This window comes from Tamandua tetradactyla, chromosome 17 (assembly GCF_023851605.1).
Source record: "Tamandua tetradactyla isolate mTamTet1 chromosome 17, mTamTet1.pri, whole genome shotgun sequence".
Taxonomy (NCBI): Eukaryota; Metazoa; Chordata; class Mammalia; order Pilosa; family Myrmecophagidae; genus Tamandua; species Tamandua tetradactyla.
In genome coordinates, this window is record NC_135343.1 from 4595368 (window position 1) to 4617956 (window position 22589).

At 34.8% G+C, this 22589-nt stretch overlaps 1 protein-coding gene and 1 pseudogene across 8 annotated transcripts in view; one reads left to right on the forward strand and one right to left on the reverse strand.

The window, feature by feature from the left end:
- TSGA10 (testis specific 10) overlaps positions 1-22589 on the reverse strand; it is a 179840-nt gene that overhangs the window by 21203 nt on the left and 136048 nt on the right. For 5 of the 7 annotated variants that reach the window (XM_077133845.1, XM_077133841.1, XM_077133843.1 and 2 more), the window contains 3 exons: positions 21625-21735; positions 17768-17953; positions 756-965 (listed from right to left, as the gene is read on the reverse strand). In XM_077133845.1, the coding sequence (XP_076989960.1) occupies positions 756-965; positions 17768-17953; positions 21625-21735 (507 nt within the window). The remainder of the gene's footprint in view (positions 1-755; positions 966-17767; positions 17954-21624; positions 21736-22589) is intronic. The other 2 variants (XM_077133842.1, XM_077133844.1) reach the window with 1 other exon arrangement.
- Positions 9631-12499, forward strand: LOC143661471 (far upstream element-binding protein 1 pseudogene; annotated as a pseudogene). Its single transcript, XR_013164618.1, has 2 exons — positions 9631-9880; positions 11099-12499. The product of XR_013164618.1 is annotated as a far upstream element-binding protein 1 pseudogene (transcript).

Genomic DNA, 22589 nt, shown 5'->3' on the forward strand with positions numbered 1-22589 from the left:
TTCAATTACACTTCTATACTTACCCCTAACATTCCAGCTCCATCTATCTCTCCAGACTCATCTCCAGCCACTTTCTTCCAAGCACATGACAGTAGCCTCATAAGTTACCAGTTACTCAAGAACCCATGCTTTCTTTTATCTCCATCCATTGTCTAGACTATCATTCCATCTAAATGGAATGCCTCATCCATCAAAAGCTCAGTAATAACCCCTGTGAACTCCTCTGACTCCCTTAAGCCTAATAGGAAGTCACTCTCTAAAAATTTTAGTAACTCTAAGTATGATATTGATCCCAAGTTATTTATGTATCAATACTAGGAGGCTCTTGAGGGCAAGGACCTGTATCTTTTAAATGTTTTATTCCCAGTGCAAGCAAAATGCCAGGCATACAGTAGATATAATCATCTGAATCACAGTTCAAAAGGACCCAGTCAGTTACTGAAAAAAAAATTAGTTTAAAAGAACATCATTAAAGTTATAACTTAGTTGAATAAACTTTAACCTCGTGGTTCTTTGCTGATTGCTATATCAATGTGTTTTTACAATTCTTCTGGTGAAAGTTAAATGCACATTACTCTGCAAGAGTTCTGGAATTGTTTGGAACACAGTTGTCATAAATTAATCTCAGACTTAAAAATAAAATCAAAAGTTGAAGAACATGACGATGTAATATTTTATTTTTTAAAAAAACTTGTTTTTCTAAATGTATACTTACTAGGAATTTTAAAAGAACCTTTTAAAAATGTGTTACATACCATTTCTATTTCTTGATCTTTAGCAACTAGCTGTCGATTAAGAAGTTCTTTGCTCGAGTCAAGTTTAATACAGAGTTCCCTTGTGGAAGACAAATCTGCAAGGGCAGACACTTTTTCAAACTGAACCTTCTGAAGCTCCTCTTCCATCTTTACAAGAGACTTATGTAAGGTAGAAATCTGGGACTTGTAAGACCTTTCTGCATTTAAGTGCTGCAAGGATGAGATTATTTTATATAGAGAGATATATAATAGTATATATATATATAAAACTTGAAAAAATATGTGGAAAACAAAGAGGGACAAATATTTTAATTATAGTCCACTCAAACAATAAGGAACTTAGATGACACAGATGTAATCATATGTATAAAATACTCCAGAAAAGATAAATTCAGGCTTCAAATTTCTATATGTAAAATCCATGAGTAGAGTGATCACCTGGTAATTCTTTCCAATGTACTTAGAAAAAAATATTTGCCCACTTACAAGTCCCGAGCTTCAGTGCTAGTTAATTTTATATATATATTTGGTCGATAGTTCTGATCATATTTGTCACAGTTACAGTTATTCTATGGTACAGATTTATTGTTGTTGTTGTTGTTAAAGACAAACATTATCCATTATTTCACACACAACACATTTCCAATTCTTAACTGGTATGTTGATATCAATCTTAATATCATATAACTAAGACTGTTACCTCTAGCAGTTATAATAACTCTGGGGGAAAGGACTCTGGGGAAGTATAAATTAAGACTATTTCACATTATGGATAGTACAAATAAAAGCATATTTTAAAATGTAGTATGAGGTTCAAATTATATAACTGCTTTCAAATGCTTAAACTAATTCCACCACCACCACCACCCTTTGTTTCAGAAAAAAAAAAAAGTAAATGCACTGCCACCAACAGAGAAGTAATTTGTTTGCTATAATGTGAAGTTAATAGAACTGAGGGGCAAATAAAGAAATTATCTGAAAGTGCTTTAACAAATGCAAAACATTAAACCTGGAAAAGATTATCTAGTCACAACTCGCTCCTACCTTTTTCCCTCCCTCCTTTTCTTCCTCACTCACACTTTCTTACTCATTCTTTAAACCAACCAGTCATCTATCTATCCATTCATCCATCTATCCATCCATCCCATATTTATTGACAGTGTTCTGAGCATTGTCCTAGATGCGTAATCAATGGTAAGCAAAGTGGTCTCTGCTCCCATGAAACTTTTTGACTATTGGTAGAGTCAGATAATCATACAGACAAATGCACATATATAAACTGAGAAGAAATCATGAAGAAAAGGTGTATAACTAAGGAAACTGACTTAGATGGAAAGGGACAAGGAAGTCAGGAAAGGCTCCTCTGAGTAAATGAAAGAAATTCTACAATTCAAAAACAAAAAGACAAAAAAAAAGCCAAACAATTTAAAAACAGGTAAAAGATTTTAATGGCCTTTTCTCCAAAGATACACAAATGGCCAATTAATACATGAGAAAATGTTTAACATCTTTAGCCATCAGGGAAATGCAAATCAAAACCACAATGAAACACCATTCCATACTCACTAATAAGGCTACTATTTAAAAAATGGAAAATTGCAAGTGTTGGAGAGGATATGGAGAAATAGGAACTCTCATTCAAGGTTCATGGGAATGTAAAAGGATGGAGAAGCTGGGGAAGACAATTTGGGAGTTTCTTAGAAAGTTAAGAATAGAATTACCATATAACCTGTCAATCCCACTTCTAGGTATAGACTCAAAAGAATTAAAAAGAATCAAACATATATTTGCATACCAATGTTCACAGCACCATTATTCACAATTGCCAAAAGATGGAAGCAACCCAAGTGCCCATTAACCAATGAACAGATAAATAAAGCGTGGTACATATATACACTGGAACATCATCCAGTCTTTAAAAGGAATGAAGTTCTGTTACATTCTACAACATGGATCAACCTTGAAGGTATCAAGTTGAATAAAATAAGCCAGACACAAAAGCACAAATACTGTTATGATCTCACTGATATGAAATAATTAGAATAAGAAAATTTATAGTCAAAAAACTTGAATACAGCTTATCAGGGCCTGGAGGGGGGTAGGGAATGGGGAGTTAACGCTTAATTGGTATGGTTTCAGTTTGCTGGGTTGAGAAATGCTTTGGTAGACGGATGAGGGTAGTAGAGATGGCAGCACAACACTGTGGATGTAATTAACACCACTCAATTATATATTTCAATGTGGTTAAAAGGGGGAAACTTTAACTTGTATATATGTTATTAGAACAAAAACTTAAAGAAAATAAACAGTATTGTACAACACAGTGAACTCTAATATAAACATGGACCATAGCTAAGGTATAATTATAATATTCATTCATAAATTGTGTCAAAGTTACCAACCTAATACAAACTGTTAATAATAAAGAAAACTGCAGGTGTGGACCTTTCTGACAACGTGGGACAGAAATCCTAGAATGAGCTGGGACTCAGCACCAAGGTACTGAGAAAACCTTCTCTACCGAAAAGGGGAAGAGAGAAATGAAACAAAATAAAGTGCCAATGACTGGGAGATTCCAAACAGAGTCAAGAGGTTATCCTGGAGGTTATTCTTACCCATTAAATAGATGTCACCTTTTTAGTTAAGGCGTAACAGAGAGGCTGGAGGGAACTGCCTGAAAATGTAGAGCTGTGTTCCAATAGCCGTGTTTCTTGAAGATGATTATATAATGATATAGCTTTCACAATGTGACTGTGTGATTGTGAAAACCTTGTGTCTGATGCTTCTTTTATCTACTTTATGGACAGATGAGTAAAACATGGATTAAAAATAAATAAATAATAGGGGGAACAAATGTTAAAATAAATTTAGTAGATTGAAATGCTAGTGATCAATGAAAGGGAGGGGTAAGGGGTATGGTATGTATGAATTTTTTTCTGTTTTCTTTTTATTTCTTTTTCTGAATTGATGCAAATGTTCTAAGAAATGATCATGATGGATATACAACTATGTGATAAAAAAAAGAATGTTCATATTGTATGTTGATTGGTTTTATTATCTGTACTTTCTATTTATCAGGATTGTTTTATGATAATCTTTCTTTCCTCCTTTTTTTCTTTTATGTTTTTATTTTCTTTACATCCTTCCGCTTATGCCCCACCCCAACTCACTGGTTTGGAAGTTATTAAGTTCTATATATTCTTTTAGTAGTTAGATATTTTCTGAATCATTTTTCTATAAATATATAGCTTCTCTAATAAAATAGAAGCAATTGTAAGCTTCTTTTGTAACAATGTAAGAAGGTAGAACTAATGAATACAACAACCTCATGAATGATTGGTGTGAGTATACATATGTCTATATCCGAGAGAAAGAGCATGCATACACATTAGTGAGAAGGGTGTTTCGGTCAATATTAAAATATTCTTAGGTCCATGTATTGCTTAGGAAAAGAGCTACAGATACAAACACTAGTCTTTGTTAAATATGCATATTACAATTCTAACTACTAAAAGAATATATAGAACTTAATAACTTCCAAACCAGTGAGTTGGGGTGGGGCATAAGCAGAAGGATGTAAAGAAAATAAAAACATACAAGAAAAAAAGGAGGAAAGAAAGATTATCATAAAACAATCCTGATAAACAGAAAGTACAAAATAAATAGGTAATAATAAAACTAAATGAATCAGTAATATAAATCAAAACAAATGGATTAAATTTATCAGTTGTTAAAAAGATATTCTCTTGGCGGGCCGCGGTGGCTCAGCGGGCAAGAGTGCTTGCCTGCCGTGCCGGAGGACCCCGGTTCGATTCCCGGCCCCAGCCCATGTAACAAACAAACAAACAAACAAAATATAATAAAACAAGAAAATGTTTAAAAATGTTTCCCTTTCTTCCTCCCTTCCTTCCTTCTCTGTCTTTCCTTCCTTTCCTCCCTCTCTCTTAAAAAAAAAAAAAAAAAAAAGATATTCTCAGATTGGATTTAAAAAAAATTAACCTATCTGACATTTACTAGAAACAAACAGTTGGAAGTAAAGGATAAAAATAGATACAGTAAGCTTCTGCTTCCAGCCATGATAGGGTAAATGGGACAAAACTTACCCTTCTACTAAAAACAACCAAAGAACTGGTAAAAAAAAAGGGGGGGGGAACAAATGTTTCTAGACATTGGACAACAGACAGTGCAGGACTGTGATCTTTGAGAGAAGGAAAACAAACAAGATGATCATCCCAGCTTTCTATCTGGAGACACTTTCAGACTGTGATTCATGGAGGGAAATCCCAATAAGAACATAGTCATCTCACTGAGGTCAGGAGACAGAAAAACATCTGAAACTTGTGGGGCAGAGTTCAGGAAACCTCAGGAATTTGCCTACAGTTCTCCTTGAGTTTGTTGCTGAATACTAAACCACATGTGTTTAGAGTCAAACTCCACAAGGCAAAGAACAACCAAGGAGCTTAAGTAAACAATTCCATAGCTGATACAGGATGAGGAGAGATCAATGTTTGAACCCACCAGGGTGAACAGTCCTTCATGAACACCCTGGACTGGGTGTTTAGTAGAGACCCCCGAAGAGTCACCTTAGGGGAAGGGATAAACTAATCCAAGAGAAAAGGCTATTGTAGACCTGCCCTATTAAAGCTTAAAAACAATCTTGAAAGGATCAGTTGATGTTCAAGTAATTTAATTGCCTGCCAGAACAACATCCCACATTTTTTAAAGGAAGACAACAAAATCTAATGCTCAACAAAATAAAATCTACATTGTCCAGCATTCAACTAAAAAGCAGAAAAGATGAACCAAAAGCAGATTAAAAATCAATAGCTGTAAATATGAACTAAAATGACAGAGATGATGGAATTAGCAGACAAGGACTTTAAGACAGCTATTATCCAGACAAGAGGAGTAACAAGATCCGAGTTTCCTGCTGCTGTAAACAACAAGAAAAATGGACAAAATATAGGGGGAAAATCTTCATTCAGGCAATGTATAGCATGGAGCATAACAGGACTGTGAAGGAAAACAAACAGGGAGAACTTATGGTTGCAACAGCTTTCTGCCGAGAGGCAAAAATGATGCAGGGAAAGGAATTAAAATATAATCCAAGTGATCTCATTGAGTTGAGAAGACAGAGATCAGAGTTCAGGAAGTCTGAGGTTCCTAGAATTTGTAGAGCAGAGCTCCAGAGAGGACGGAGCTAGGAAAAGAAGGAAATCTGCACATTTAGTTGAATGCTGGACAATGTAGATTTTATTTTGTTGAGCATTAGATTTTGTTGTCTTCCTTTGAAAAATGTGGGATGTTGCACATTCAAAGGTAAAACTCCATGAGGCTGGATAAAAACAACTTCCTGGAAAGACAGTTACCAGAAATCTGTAAGCCAAACCACCTCCACAGCTTATATAAGGCCAGGCATCATTCATGATCCCACTAGCCAAAGTAGAGGCACATGATTGAATATTCAAGGTATTCAGTAGAGACCACAAAAGGATCACACCTTAGCAGTGGGGCTAAATTGGTCCTGGAATAAAGGCTATTCTAGACTTGCCTTAAAGAGCTTAGAAACAATCCTCAAAACATAAACTGACTGGCAGGTAATTTAATAGTTTTCCAGGATAAAGACTAACACTTTTAAAGGAAAGCCAGCTCTCAACAATGTAAAATTCACAATGCCTAACATCCAATCAAAGATTGCTAAATATAACCAAAAGAACAAATATGACACTCATAATTAAGAAAAAAAATCATTCAATAGACATAAATCTAACCATGGCAGAGATAAAGAAATTAGCAGATAAGGACTTTAAAACAGCTATTATAAATACACTCAATATGTTTAAAGATGGAAAGGGAAAAATGAACATAATGAGAAGAAAAATGGATGATATTGAACAGAGACAAATAGAATTTTTAGGGATGAAAAATATAACCTCTGAAATTAAAAGTTCACTGGATGGGATTGTATTAGTTAGGGTTCTCTAGAGAAACAGAATCAACTGGGAACACTTGCAAATATAAAATTTATAAAGGTGTATCACATGACTGCAGGAACGCAGAGTCCAAATCCACAGGGCAGGCTGTGAAGCCGACGACTCCAATGGAGGGTCTGGATGAACTCCACAGGAGAGGCTCACCAGCCGAAGCAGGAATGGGGCCTGTCTCCTCTGAGTCCTCCTTAAAAGGCTTCCTGTGATTAGATTTAGCATCACTAATTGTAGAATCCCCTTTGGCTGATTACAAATGGAATCAGCTGTGAATGCAGCTGACGTGATCATGACCTAATCCTATGAAATGTCCTCATTACAACAGACAGGCCAGTACTTGCCCAATCAGATAAACAGTTACCACAACTTGGCCAAGTTGACACATGTCCCTAACCATGACAGAGATTAATAGCTGATTAAAAATTCAGAAGAAAAGATCAGTAAATTTAAAGACAAAATATTTTCTAAAATTCAGCACAAAAAGAAAAAGACTGGGAAAAATAGCTTTAGTGATCTATGGAATAGTATTAAGCAGTTTAATATCATTGAAACTGGAGTTACAGAATGAGAGAAGAGAGAGCAGAAGAGATAAAAATATATATATTTGAATAAAAATGACCAAATATTTTCTGAATTTGAGAAAAATACATATCATCTCAAGGAATCTACATCATAATAAAGAAAAAAACACCAGCTGCTGAAAACCAGTAATAAAGAGAAAATCTTAAAAACAGTCACAGTAAGAAAGAACATACTGTGTACAGAGAAATAAAGATACACATAGCATCAGATATCTCTTTAGAAACTATACAAGTCAGAAGACAGTGAAATAACATTGCTAAAAGGCTGAAAGCAAAAAAAAGTCCTACTAATCTAGAATTCTATATCCAGAAAAAATATGTTTTATAAATAAGGTGAAATAAAGACTTTCAAATATAAGAGCTGAAAAACTTGTGCCATCAGAGCTATATAGAAGAGATGTTTAAAGGAAATTCTTCTAGCAGAAGGAAAGTGATACTAGACGGAAACTCGTATCCACACAAAGGAATACCACAAATGGTTAAGTATGTAGTTGAATTTAAAAGGGCTCTTTTCACCTTCTATTTTAGTTTCTTTAAAGATATTAAAGAAATCTTTAATATGAAAATAATAATGTACAATGGTGTTTATAGTATATGAAGAAATAAAATGTAAGAACAATAGCACAAAGGATGAGAGGGAGGAAATAAAAGTTACTATGAAATAATATATTATCTGCAGGTACACTGTGAAAAGTAAAAGATTCATGGTTTATACTCTAGAGCAATCATTAAAAAATAAAGATGTATAGTTTATGAAGTCACAATGGAGATAGAATGGAATACTAAAACTGCTCAACATACACACACACAAAGGCAGGGTGGGCAACGGTGGCTCAGTGGCAGAGTTCTCATCTGCCATGCCGAAGACCCAGGTTTGATTCCCAGTGCCTGCCCATGCAAAAAAAAAAACAAAAACAAACAACAACAAAAAATAGGCAGGGCAAGGCAACGGTGGCTCAGTGGCAGAATTCTCGCCTACCATGCTGGAGACCCGGTTCAATTCCTGGAGCCTGCCCATGAAAAAAAAAGGCAGGAGAACAGCAAAAATGGAGCAGAGAATAAATGGTAACAACAGAACACAAACAGCAACATGGTAAATTTACATACAACTATACTGATAATTTCATTAAATTTAAATGGTCTAAAGACTCTAACTACAAAACAGAGATTATAAGATATAAAAGTAGAATCCAACCATATACTGTCTGCAGAAACCTCATTTTAAACATGAAGATATAGAAAGATTAAAAATGAAAGCAGGGAAAAGATAAACCATGCAAACATGTATCATAAGAAAACTGCAGTGGTTATATTAATTTATATAATTTCTTCAGATTAAGAAACTAGGAACAAAGGAAGCAATTCATCAAGAAGTCATAACCATCCTAAATTTATATGCATCTAAGAACAGAGCTTCAAAATACATGAAAGTGACATGACAACTAGAAGGAAAAAATACACAGATACACAAATATGTTGGAGATTTTGATACTACTCTCTCAGTAATTAACAGGACAAATAAACAGAAACTCATTAAGGATAAGAAGTAAAATATTTGACCTAATCCTAACATTTATAGTACACACTACCCAACAACAAAATAATCTGTTTTTAAAAAATGTACATGGAGCATCCAGCACGATAGACTATATGCTGTCCTTAAAACAAGTCTTAATAATTCTAAAAGACTGAAATCATATACAGTATGTTCTCCGATCACAGAATTAAGATAGAAATCAATAACCAGAAAGATACATACTTAAAAACCTCTGTTGGGAATTAAATCATATCCCCCACAAAAGACATATTCAACTTTAATTCCTCTTCCTCTGGGCGGGAATTTTTAGATAGGCCCTTTGGAGGTGTTAAGGTTAGTTAAGGTACAGCCGTAGTGGATGAGGCCAGGCCTTAATCCAAGATGGCTGATTTCCTTATAGGCAAAGAAAACTGGATGTGGAAGTCACAGATGCCAGAAACCAGTACAGGTCAGAAGATATGGAAACCATAGAGGTTGGGGTGAGGGAGATGAAGAGGGGGGGAGGGGGAGGGAAAGAGGGAGAGGGAGAAGGAGAGAGAGGAAGATATCATCATGTGATGGATTGCCATCACCAGAATACTACCAGTTCCTAGAGATAGTATGGCCTTGTCAACAATGTGATTTTGGACTTCTAGCCTTCAAAACTATGACAGTAAGTGTTTATTTAAGACAACCCACTGTGTGGTATTTGTCATAGCAGCCCTTGCCACCTAAGATAATATTCAAAATATTGGAAATTAAACAACATACTTTTAAATAACAAAGTTAAATAAGAAATCACAAGAGGAATTTAAAAATTATTTTAGCATGAAAGGAAAGACTAATTCAAGAAAACTCCATAAGAACATATGAACCATGTCCTGTTCCTTTTCCCCCCACTCCCATCTCAGCATGACAGAACAAAGGGCTTCCTCTCTCCTTCAACTCCTAGTTGAGGGCTATGGTATCTTCCCAGGAAGGACAGGACATCAGCATTTCTCATGCTGCCCCCAGATATCTGCTCTAGAGGCTAACTTCTTAGTGAGTATGACTGAAAGGTATGGGTTCCCTTCTTCTACCCACATCTACTCAATGGATAGAGGCATTACCCTGGGATGGCATGCTGAGACTACTGGGGCCCTGATCATCCTCACCCCAACTCGTTCAAAAAGCTGAGGTTTCAACTCAGAAGAGGCATACCAGAAGGATCAGAGGCTATAGCCATGTCCCCCTCCACTGACTACCCAGCTACTAAAGCAGGGCTATCACTCAGAGAGAAGTGTTCCATTGTCCCCACCCTGAGCTCCAGAACCATGGCTCAGATATTTTATCCAGAGAGGGAGGCAGGCCATAAACAGGGGGCCCTAAAGCTTTTCTAAGGAGCAGATTTCATTTGTAACAGACTGTGAAGAAGTTCAAGTCTAAGGGTACTCTCAAGAACAACAGAGTTTGTGGTGAAAAGTAGAAGGGAAGACTGGTAAATTATTTAGATATATAATCTAAGCCATAGACCAACTATTTTATCAGAGAGAACCAACTTAAGAGACAGTTAAGAAGAACCTTACAGGGCAGGCCACAGTGGCTCAGCAGGTAAGAATGCTTGCCTGCCATGCCCGAGGACCTGGGTTCGATTCCCAGTGCCTGCCCATGTAGGAAAAAAAAAAAAAAAAAAGAACCCTACAAGGGTCAAAACAAATCCGAAACACTGACCTCAAAAACTATCCTTATAAAGGAGCTAGAATTTAATTGGATCAATCTTATAAACAATTTATACCCCAAGACACTGTTGAAAAGAATAGAGCAATCAGGAGCATAACAGCCGGCTATGGTCAGGGAAAGAAATGGTCAAAGAGAGTCCTGCACAAATCACTATCATCCCAGGGTGACAATGCACATGCCCAAGGTTGCATCTCTAAGGAGCAAAGTCAGAGGCTTCACATTAGGGGAGGGAGCAGTAGAATTCACTAAAATGATCCTGCCAGTAACTAAAAAATAAATAAGCAAAAAAAATAATAAACCTCAAAGGGAAAGGAAAATAACCAGAATTGCTACAATATATTATCTAAAACGCCCAGTTTCCCACAACAAATTTACAAGACATACAAAAACTACAAGAGCACAAGTATGTGACACAGCCTCAATGACCGCCATTTTCTTTCTTTCTTAGCAATTGGCTGAGAAAAGGTCTCTGCGGAAAAAGCAGCAGCGGCCACTGTAGTGTGATGGCAAATTATTCAACCAAGTCTTCTTCTGCCTCAGGTGGTAGCAGTTGAGGTGGCAGAGGAGTTAAGGATGCTTTCAAAGATGCGCTACAGAGAACCCAGCAGATTGCAGCAAAAATTAGAGGTAATGCTGGAACATCACGGAATTCAAATGACTATGGTTATAGAGGGACAATAAAGGACCTTTGGAAGACGGAGATCAACCAGATGCTAAGAAAGTTGCTCCTCAAAATGACTTGGAATGTAGTTACCACCCATGCATCAACAGCAAAGCAGATCTTTAATGACAGAAGAATACATAGTTCCAGATGGAATGGCTGGATTCATAATTGGCAGAGGAGGTGAACATATCTCATGTATACAACAGGCATCTGGATGCGAAATACAGATAGCCCCTGTCAGTGGTGGCCTTCCAGTAAGGCCTTGTATGTTAACTTGAACACCCGAGTCTGTACAATCCGCAAAACAGTTACTGGACTAGATTGTTGAAAAAGGAAGACCAGCCCTTGGCTTCCATCATGGAGATGGACCAGGAAATGCAGTTCAAGAAATCATGATTCTAGCTAGCAAGGCTGGATTAGTTATTGGAAAAGGAAGAGAGACTATTAAGCAGCTTTAGGAGCAAGTGGAGTTAAGATGGTTATGATTCAAGATGGGCCTCCGAACACTGGTGCTAACAAACCTCTTAGGATTACAGGAGACCCATGAAAAGTTCAACAAGCCAAGGAAATGGTGATAGAATTAATTCGTGATGTAGGTGGTTTCAGAGAAGTTAGGAGTGAGTATAGGTCAAGAACAGGAGGAAATGAAGAAATAGATGTCCTTATCCCAAGATTTGCTGTTGGCATTGTAATAGGAAGAAATGGAGAGATGATCAAAAAAATACAAAATGATGCTGGTGTTCGAATTCAGTTTAAGGCAGATGATAGGACAACATCTGATAGAACAGCACACATATCAGGACCTCCAGATCGATGTCAACATGCTGTAGAAATTATTACTAACCTTCTTTGAAGTGTTCCAGCTGGTAATCCTGGTGGACCTGGACCTGGTGGTTGAGGAAGAGGTAGAGGTCAGGGCAATTGGAACAGGGGACCACCTGGTGGACTACAGGAATTTAATTTTATGGTTCCAACTGGGAAAACTGGATTAATAATAGGAAAAGGAGGTGAAATCATAAAAAAACACAAGCCAACAGCCTGATATAAGAATAGAATTTCAGAAAAATCCTCTGCCTAATCCAGATACTAACATGAAATTATTTACAATTCGTGGCATTCCACGGCAAATACATATACTCAGCAAATCACAGAAGAAAAGATTGGTGGCCCAGTAAATCCTTTAGAGCCACCTGTACCCCAAGGGCCTCCAGGGCCTCCATTCTAGCAAATGTACTTGCAACTATTATGTGGTCGATGCTTTGTGATATAAATGTACTTTTTCAATGTATACTTTCACTTTTCAAATGCCTATTTTGTACTTTACAATAAATGATATGAAACTTAAACAAACAAACAAACAAACAAAAACTACTGGAATGTATGACCCCTACACCAAAAAAAGCAGGCAATGAAAACAGCCTGTTGTTGAGACTGTGAGGTCAACAACCTGTGCCCAGATGTAAGATTTAACTAAGACTTCAAAGTAGCTATTATAAATATTCTCAAAGAATGAAAAGAAACATGCTTTTAAAAATAGAGAAAATATGATGACGCTGTCTCATAAAATAGAGTGTGTTAATAAGGAGATAGAAATTATATATATACATATGTACCCATAATGGAAAGGCTGGAACTGATAATAACTGAAATGAAAAATTCTCTACGGGGCTCGGTAATAGATTCAAACTGGCAAAAGGAAGAATTAGTAAATTTAAGATTGATCAACAGGGATTATGCAAACTGAACAACAGAGGGAAAACAAAGAATGAAGAGAATATCAGAGAAATGTGGGACACTATTAAGCATACCAACATATGAATGATGAGGTTACCAGAAGGAGAGGAAAGAAAGAAATGATCTGAAAATATATTCAATGAAATAATGGCTGAAAACTTTCCAAAGCAGAAGAAAAATTTTAATCTACTCATTCAAGAATATCAACAAACTGCAAGCAGGATAGAGTCAAAGAGATCTATAAACAGACACATCACTGTAAAAATACTAAAAGCTAGGTAGGACAGGGGGAAATTTAAAAATACTTGGAGATGAATGAAAATAAAGACACAATATACCAAAACTTATTGATGCAGCTAAAGCAGAGCTTAGAGATAAATTTATAATTAAAAATGCTTATATTTAAAAAGAAAAAAATCTCAAATTAATAGCTTAACTTTCCACTTGAAGACACTGGAAAAAGAACAGCCAACTAAACCTAAAGCCAGACAAAGGAAGGAAATAATAAATATTAGAGCAGAAGATAAGAAGATGGAGAAGAAGAAACAATAGAGAAAATCAATGACAAAAGTTAATTCTTAGTAAAGATCAACAAAATTGATAAATCTTTAGCTAGACTTACCATGAAAAAAGAGAGAAGACTCAAATTACTAGAATCATAAGTGAAAGAGGGGACATTATTGCCAACATTACAGAAATAAAGGGATCATAAAAAAATGTGTGAACAATGTTATGCCAATAAATTAGATAATTGAGATGAAATGGACAAATTCCCAATAACACTGAAACCACTGAAACTGATGCCTGAAGAGACAGGATATCTAAATAGGCAAGTAAAGAGATTGAATTAGTAACCTTAAACTTCTTTGTGGGAAAATTCAAGGCCTATATGTTTCACTGGTGAATTCTACCAGACATTTAAAGAAGAATTAATACCAATTCTTCACAAACTCTTCCAAAAAGATAACAGTCCCAGACTCATTCTATGAGACCTGTATTACCCACACAAAGACATCACAAGGAAAGAAAACTACTTACCGATATCTCTATGCGTATAGATATAAAAATCTTCAACAGAATACTAGCAAACTGAGTAGAGCAACATATAAAAATAATTATATACCATGACCAAATCAGATTTATCTCAAGAATGCAAAGTTGGCTTTATATCCAAAAGAACCCAATTACTATAATACATCATATCAATAGAATAAAGGACAAAAACCACATGATCATCTGAATAAAGAAAAAAACGTTTGACAAAATCCACACTTCTGTGTTTAAAAAAAACTTGGAAATCCTTGGGATATAAGGAAAAATCCTCAACCTAATAAAAGACATCTACAGAAAATCCACAGCTATCATCATTTGTAATGGTGAAAGACTGCATGTTTTCCACCTAAAATGAGAAAAAAAGCAAGGATGCCTGCTTTTACTTCTTTTACATTGTACTGGAGTTTCCAGCCAGGGAAATTAGGCAAGAAAAAGAAATAAAAGGAATCCAAAATGGTAAGGAAGAAAGGAAATTATCTTAATTTGCAAATGGCATTATCTCACATATCAAAAATTCTAAATATTTCACTCAGAAACTATTAAAACTAATAAGAGAGTTTAGCAGGGTTGCAGTATAAAGATCAATATTCAAAAATCAATTGTATTCTATACACAAGCAATGAACAAATTAAAAAATGAAATTAAGAAAACAATTCCATTTACAATAGCATCCAAAAGAATAAAATACTTAGGAATAAATTTAACAAAAGAAGTGCAAAACTAGATCAATTAACAAAGATCTAAATAAATGGAAAGATATTCTGTGTTTACGGATCAGAAGACAAAATTAATAGTATCAAATAGATACAGATATCAGAGTTTCTTAAACTCTAAATATTAAACACTATCTTAAATATCATTTGATTAACTATCAAAACTGTGTATGTTCTTAAAATATCAAGCTGAAAGTTATTACAAATATCAACTTAGCTATGTAGTGACCTATGTTACCAAACATTTTCAGATTGTTTTCAAATTTTACTAAACATTTTCAAATAGATTTCTTCCTTCCTTGCTTTAATTTTAAATTGGCTTATGAAACATATACAACCAGACTTTGCAATGATTATTTAGATATTTTATTTAAATATGCCTATGGATACGGTAAGATATCCATTTTAGGTGGTTAAGATTTTCATATGTTAATTGTAAAAACATTTGTGTTTTTATATTTTCCTGAAATCAGGAAAATGTTTAGTAACACAGTTCATTACTACAGCAATGTTAACATTTGTGATAATTTTCTACTTGATATTTTGAGAGTATTCACAGTTTTGACAGCTGATCAAATGGTATTTAAGTTAGTATTTAATATTTAGAAGTTAAGAAATTCTGCTATCTGAATTTGTAGATTTTTTCCTTGTTGCCTTAATTTTAAATTGGTTTAAGAAAAACTTTACTGTGCAAACACAGGTTTTACAATGAAAAAAATAAATAAATAGAATAAATGAAACAAAAATTGACAAAATTATTTAAGGAAAAATAGAGGTATCCACAATTATAGAGGAAGATCTTAATACATATCAGTAATTGAAAGACCAAGAATACAAATTTAGCAAAGATTAAAAATTTGAACACTATTAAGCCTAATATATATAATATATCTATATGCATCCAACAATAAGCAAATACACATGCTTTTCAAACTCATGGAAACTATTACAAAATATTGATCATGTACCATACTACTAAGCAAGTCATAACAGATACTTAATAATTACTGTCATACAAACCATTTCATCTGATCACAGTATTTAACAAAATTAGAAATAAAAACATAATAATAACCTCAAATCCCCTATTCATAAGACAGTTAAAAAAACTTCAATGGGCGGGCCGCGGTGGCTCAGCGGGCAAGAGTGCTTGCCTGCCATGCCGGAGGACCCCGGTTCGATTCCCGGCCCCAGCCCATGTAAAAAACAAACAAACAAACAAAATATAATAAAATAAGAAAATGTTTAAAGATGTTTCCCTTTCTTCCTCCCTTCCTTCCTTCTATCCTTCCTTCCTTTAAAAAAAAAAAAAAAAAAAAAAAACTTCAATGATCAAAAAAGAAATAATAATGCAATTAAGTGATATCTAAAACTCAATGCCAATAAAAGCACTACCTCAAAACTTGTAGGATGTAGCAAAAGAAATGTTTAGAGAGAAATTTATAGTCTTAAAGACATATAAATAAAGAAACGTAGAAAATCATGGAACCTGGCAAGTTGATTCTAAAATTCATTTAAGAGAATTTAATAAAGGCCAAGTAGCGCTTAAAAAATTAGGGAGAGCATTAACCCTCCTAGATATCAAGATTCAAGCCACAACTGTAGTAGCTAAAAGAGCACATCATTGGCAAAGGAATAGACTAGACTAATAGGCCAATGGAACAGAAAGTATGGGAACTTATTTTTATTTACAAGGTAGACCTACAACTCAGTGAAGGAAGGACGATAGATTCATGCACATACACATAAATAGAATTGCATCCTTAATTCAAACTATATACAAATTCAATCTCAGGTACATTAAAAACCTAAATGTGAAGGACAAAAGTTTACATACTTTTAGACTTTTATTAGAAAACTTTTAGAAGAAAATACAGGAAGGTCTCTTTCTGACCTTGTGCTAATAAATGGCTTTTTAAAGAAGACAGTACATATACAGAAAAGATAGATAGTGAATTCTGACAGATCAGAATCAAAAACTTCTGTTTATATCATGAAAAAGTGAAAAGACAAATCACAGAAAAAGAATATGACTGTAGTATCTTTAAAAGGATTATTATCAAGAATACATGGAAAATTCCTATGAATCATAAGAAAAAGATAAATGACCCAATAGAAAAATGTACAAGTTTATAAAAATTCACAGAGAAAGAATCCTGAATGACCTGAAAAATCCTGAATTTCAAAATCAGGGAAGCATAAATTAAAACAAAAGAAGTATAGAATAAAATTTTAAGTCCGATAATACCAAGTATTGATACACATTTGAAAAAAAGGATAACTCCATGGTTTCGGGTAGGAGAAGAAACCAGTTGCAATTACTCTAGAGAGCAACCTGACAGAATTTAGAAGAATTGAAATTGTACACATCTAGGACCCAGCTATTCTACCTCCAGGCATAAACCTAGAGAAACATTCCCAAGGAAGAAATGTGAAAGGATGTTTGTGGCAGCATTTTATTATAGAAAAATTGAAAACAATTTAAATTTGATACATGTATCAAAATAGATAAAACTCAAAATTATGACTTTGAGAAAAATAGGAAAGTTGCAAATGGAATTTCTACATTATGTTATCACTTAAATAGAAAGTTAAAACACTGTACATGATTTATGGGTGATATAGATTTGGAGAAAAAATATCAACATATACAAAGGAGTCATACATACCAACACGAAAGTCGTACACCAACCATCAGGGAGGGAGAAAGGAAGAAAAGTTGTATATATAATGTTTTGTTTTTTTAAATAAAGAGATATTTGGAGTAAATATGGCAAAAATGTTAGCATACTTAAATTTGGGAGCTGGGAATATGTGTGTTTTGATATGTTTCTTTTTTTCACTCTTTTTTAATGTTTGAAATAGTTCTTAACTTTAAAAATGCTGTAAATTATTCTGGTTACAGGATAGATAAGAGATTAGAGAAGCAAGCTACAATCTTCAATATATTTAAACAATTTAGTTGTTTGCTTATAAATTAAATTTATGGAAAACAAAACAAAATTCTTTTAAATATAATGTAGGATCATATTTTGCCAAACTTACTTGCTCAACCTCTCTATTGAGAGAATCTACTTTTTCTTTTAATCGGTTACCCTCTGCCTCTGCAGTGATAAGTTCCAACTTGAGGGTATTGTTATCTGCCTCTCCTTGACGGGCCTTATTTTCCCAGTTTTCAGCATCTTCATTGGCTTTTCGGAGTTGGTCCATAATTTGCCGGTTCTCAGATTCCTAAAAAGCAAATCTTAGGTATTATTATTTATTTATTTATTTATTTATTGCATGGGCACGCACCGGGAATTGAACCCAGCATGACAGGCAAGGATTCTGCCACTCAGCCACCGTCACACCACCCAGGTATTATTTTTTAAGTTTTTAAATATTCAATGTATGATACAAAGTAACATTATTTGCCAGGTCATTAGGAATTTACTTGCCACAAAGAATATTTGTAGCGAAACCTCAAGGAAACGTTATCTATACTCTAAAAGGGAATGGGATCAGGGTTCTGTCCTGGTCCAGAGTCACACTCACCCTCTAGTAAAGTTAAATCAAATTAATTACTCTTAACTTCTGGCCCTGGCTGAGTATGTTCTTATATTTGCTTTTGTCACTGTCAGGAAGTAAGAAAAGAATCCTTAATTGCCTCCTTTTCCCATTCTCCTTATTGACTGCTTGCTGGTCTGGTTGCTGAGTTTATGCCTTGTCCTAACCTTTTCTGTGCACCCTCCTTGTTCTTGAATGCTTTCCTGGGTCATTCTAGTCCTAGAACTTCTGACTGCTTTGCACATCTTAAGTGTCAGCTTCTGATAATTCTCTTGATTTTGTATATTTCCTGTCTAGTTTCTGCCTTTCATTCATAACCCCAACCTTAATTTTCTTGATCATGGACTGTTCTATGATTCACTTTTACTGAAAGTTACTGTTCTAGTAATTTTTCTTAAATTGCTCAGGAAATAGCAAACCTATGCCAATAACCATTATTCACAAATATACATTCATGTGTAACTTGGGCACAGAACATAGAATCAAATTTTTAAAGCCTTAAAAATTCTATCATGACTGGACCATGCACCACCCCCACCCCCCAAAAATTTCTATCATGAGCAAATTGACTGAAGTAGGACATAATTTCTAGAGTAAAGATTCAAATTGACAAATAATATACTACACTGAATAATCATTTTAAACATATTTTAGTTATATGCTATGGATTTTAGTAGTATGGTAAGGCCAACTCACTCTAAAACATCAGTAATAATAATGAAAAGGAAACTAGATCATTTTCTCTCTTACCTGTTAATAAATGGTGCATTTTACCAGAAGAAAGCATAGGCTAAATGTAAGTGACCAAATGGCAAGGAATAATGCCTTACTCTATAAGCCTTCCAAATCAGATTGAAGTTGTCACAATTATGAATACTTAATCATAAGAGAATGGTTCAAATTCAGCTAATATTGTCACCTTATGGTGTGGTTGTTCCTTGGTTAATGGGAAAGATCTCTGTCAAGTCTGTTAAGCAACAAGTAACACACTAAACTACTTTACTGGCTTTCAAAATTCAGATATTCCAAACATGCTGGTAGGAATCTGATGCGAATTTTCTATCATTAGGCTAAAGAAAATAATTGTGTTCAGAGCATGAACTTGACTAGGTACCTGGAACAATAGACATAAGCGCCTATTTACCCTCTTAAATTTATCTACAGCATTATTGTCCACATTATTCACTTGTAAGTGCCTTACAGCTTTGTGTAGTTAGGTGTGGATGTAATGTCTTCACAACACCTTGGATTCCTTGAAGACATGAACCATTTTTTCATATTAAGTTTAGTTTTTTGACTAGGTAGTACATGGACATGGCTCAAAGTTCAAGAGGTAAAAAATATTGCCATAAAACTTCTCTTCTGCCTCCAACCTCGAAGCACTCTTCCATGCTGGAAACCAGAAACCATATTTTACACTTTTTTGTATTTTCCTACAGCAGGCAGAGCACTGTAGGGCTTGATACAGGCAAAATTATAAAGAAAGTGAAACTCTTCTTTGGTATTCCATAATCTCCTCTTGGAGGAACTCTTACCTGGTTAAGGTGCTGCCCCCACTCCTGTACCCCTTGCGCCCTCTTGTGTCCAAAGGGATCATTGCCACATTCCACCCCAAGCAAAACTCGCTGCCTCAGCTGGAATCGCTTGCATTTTTTGCCTGTGTTATGACTACAGACTCTCCTGCATGCACTCCCTCCTTCTGATTTTGTTAACCTTTCTGATTATTCTTCCCTGTTTCCCCTAAATGATTTTTCTAAAAGGTAAATCTTAAATTACTTCCTTGCTTAAGTTCTAATGAAAACTTCCTAACAACTGAGTCCAAAGAAGGTCCTACTTACCTCTCACCAACACCCACCTATACACCCCATTTCTTTCCTTTACACCCCTGCTCGTGTTTGTGTTCTCCCCAGTGCCAGGTAGTCCTCTCAGTTTCTCATCTGTCAGCCCAGCACCCAGCACATTGCTTATGGGGGGAGAAGGAAGGGGAGGGAGGTGGACAGAGAGAGAGAGAGAGAGAAACAAAGGAACTCCACAGTTCTTGTTGTCTTTCCCCACTAAAACGGACTTCTGGTCCATTCCCTCAGAATTAGCTAGCTGTGCTGTGAAATGCAATCTCATTAATAAACTCACTCGAAGATGCTGGATGCTGACAGAAGTTTGCTGTATGGAATCTGAATGTACAATTCCATAATCTAAACACCCCGATCCCTAACGGTGGAATTTCAGGTAGTGCAATAATCTGGGAGAAAAGGGAAGTATCTAACGTTAGCTGAAAGCTTAGTATGTTAAATATTGTTCCAGATATTTATTTGTTTATATTTTCCCTGTTTCAGAATAGATTTCGATGGCTCGTTGAGCTAAGTTTTTAAAAACTACCTCTCATTTATTTGGGTATTCTATCGAATTATAGTGAAAAGACTCAGAGAAGTTGAGTTGTCCGCACGAATATATGTAATTAGTGGGAGGACAAGCCAGACCTATCTGACTCCAAAGCCTTTACCCATCATTCACAGTTTTGCATCGCTGGCACCTTAAAATCAAGAAGGGTAGGTAGTTACCTGCTTTGTCCATATAATGCTTTGCCTTGCTACCTGAAAGCAAGGATTGTAATTCAGGAGTTCTTAAAATCTCTTGTCTCCAAAGCCCCTGACAGTCCTACGCACACTGAAAATAAATGTTCAAGATATGTATGTAGACTGATATTAACCAACAAATAAGGAGTGGGGAGTTCCTATTATTGGTTTGAAAAGTAGATAAGTAACACTACACCTATTAAAATAATCAATCCAGCTACACTATTTTAGATCTTACTTTACCTAACAGACATGCCTAATATCCCTGGCCAAGCTGTTTATTCCCAGGTTGCCACATTTACACCCACATTTATTTTGAAACTTCTGTTGTCACAACACGTGCTCCAGGTCAAATGGTGGCTAACAGAGAAGTGCAGAGGGGAGACATCTACCCTCTGGTACTAAGATAGATGACCCCACAACAGGGTGATTGATTCTATAAGTGTAGCCTGTTTTGTCATAGATTTGCAATGGAAAACTCCACCATTCAGAAATATAAGAGCGCTTAAGTTGCTTTTAGCCCTTGGACCTTCATCCAGTCGAAGGATTTTGCTTGTCTAGAGTGGCTGAATGGCAACTAAGATTCTTAAGTTAGCTTTCTGGGTTTAGGTGATACTCGAAATATATAGTTAATCTATCATTGTCAATACTAAAACATGCTGCATACTAAGGAAAAACTTGATTCACCTGTCCTCGGCATTGAATTGATTGCTAATGCAATTCTAGTGAAAACTCTTAAGTAAATGCTATGATCAGATCAAAGAGAAAAAAGTAGATACATACTTCAGATTTTAATATATTCTTCAGCTTGTTAACCTCCAAATTAGTATCTTGGACTTTCTGCTTTATGTCATTAAGTTCATTATGAGTATCATTCAATTTTTTGGACAGTGCCTATGAGAAAAAAATAGCTAGATTTAACTACAAAAAATCTTATCAAGAACACAATATATAATTTTTAAATATTTTCAAAAATATGATAAATAAAAGTTAATACACTTGATATATAGAGCCCACATAAAAACGATGAGAAACTATTAGAGCACAAACAGTAAATGGGCAAAGGACACAGAGAATTCACATAAAAGGAACTAGAAGTGGATAAGACTTGAAAACAGACAAACATTACTACTAATCAAAGAAACCCTAATTAAAACAATAAAATACTATTTTGCTTATAAAATTAGCAAAGATTTAGAGCTATTGAATTGTAAGGAATGGGCATTTTCATATATTGTTGGAATAAATGAAAATTTGCAGAGAACAAATTTGTAGTCAGCTATCTGATCTTGATATAGATCTTGATATATCAAAAAAACACTTAAAATGTTCATAAAAATAAGAAAGATAAAAATATTTGAAAATGTCTATTTAAAAAGTTTAAAAACGTTTTTTAAAAGAAACCTCATAAATTTTGGCCTGATTTGAAATGAAATCCACTAAATTTAACAAAAAAGAATGTTCATTAAAGCACTATATATAATAGTGACAGATTAGAAATATTACTCACATTAAGTGAATAATACAGTAAATAATAGTACATCTACATAGTGGTATCACCACATTATGCAATATTATACAACTATGAAAAATGTTTGAAATAATTTTTAATAACAGAGGAAAATGCTCATCTATATTAAATGAAAAAGCAGGATAAAACACAAAATGCACTTCACAATTCCAAATCATTAAAAATTGTGGTATTGAGGATGAAATCTTTTGGGATTTCTATTTTGCCAATCTTCTGC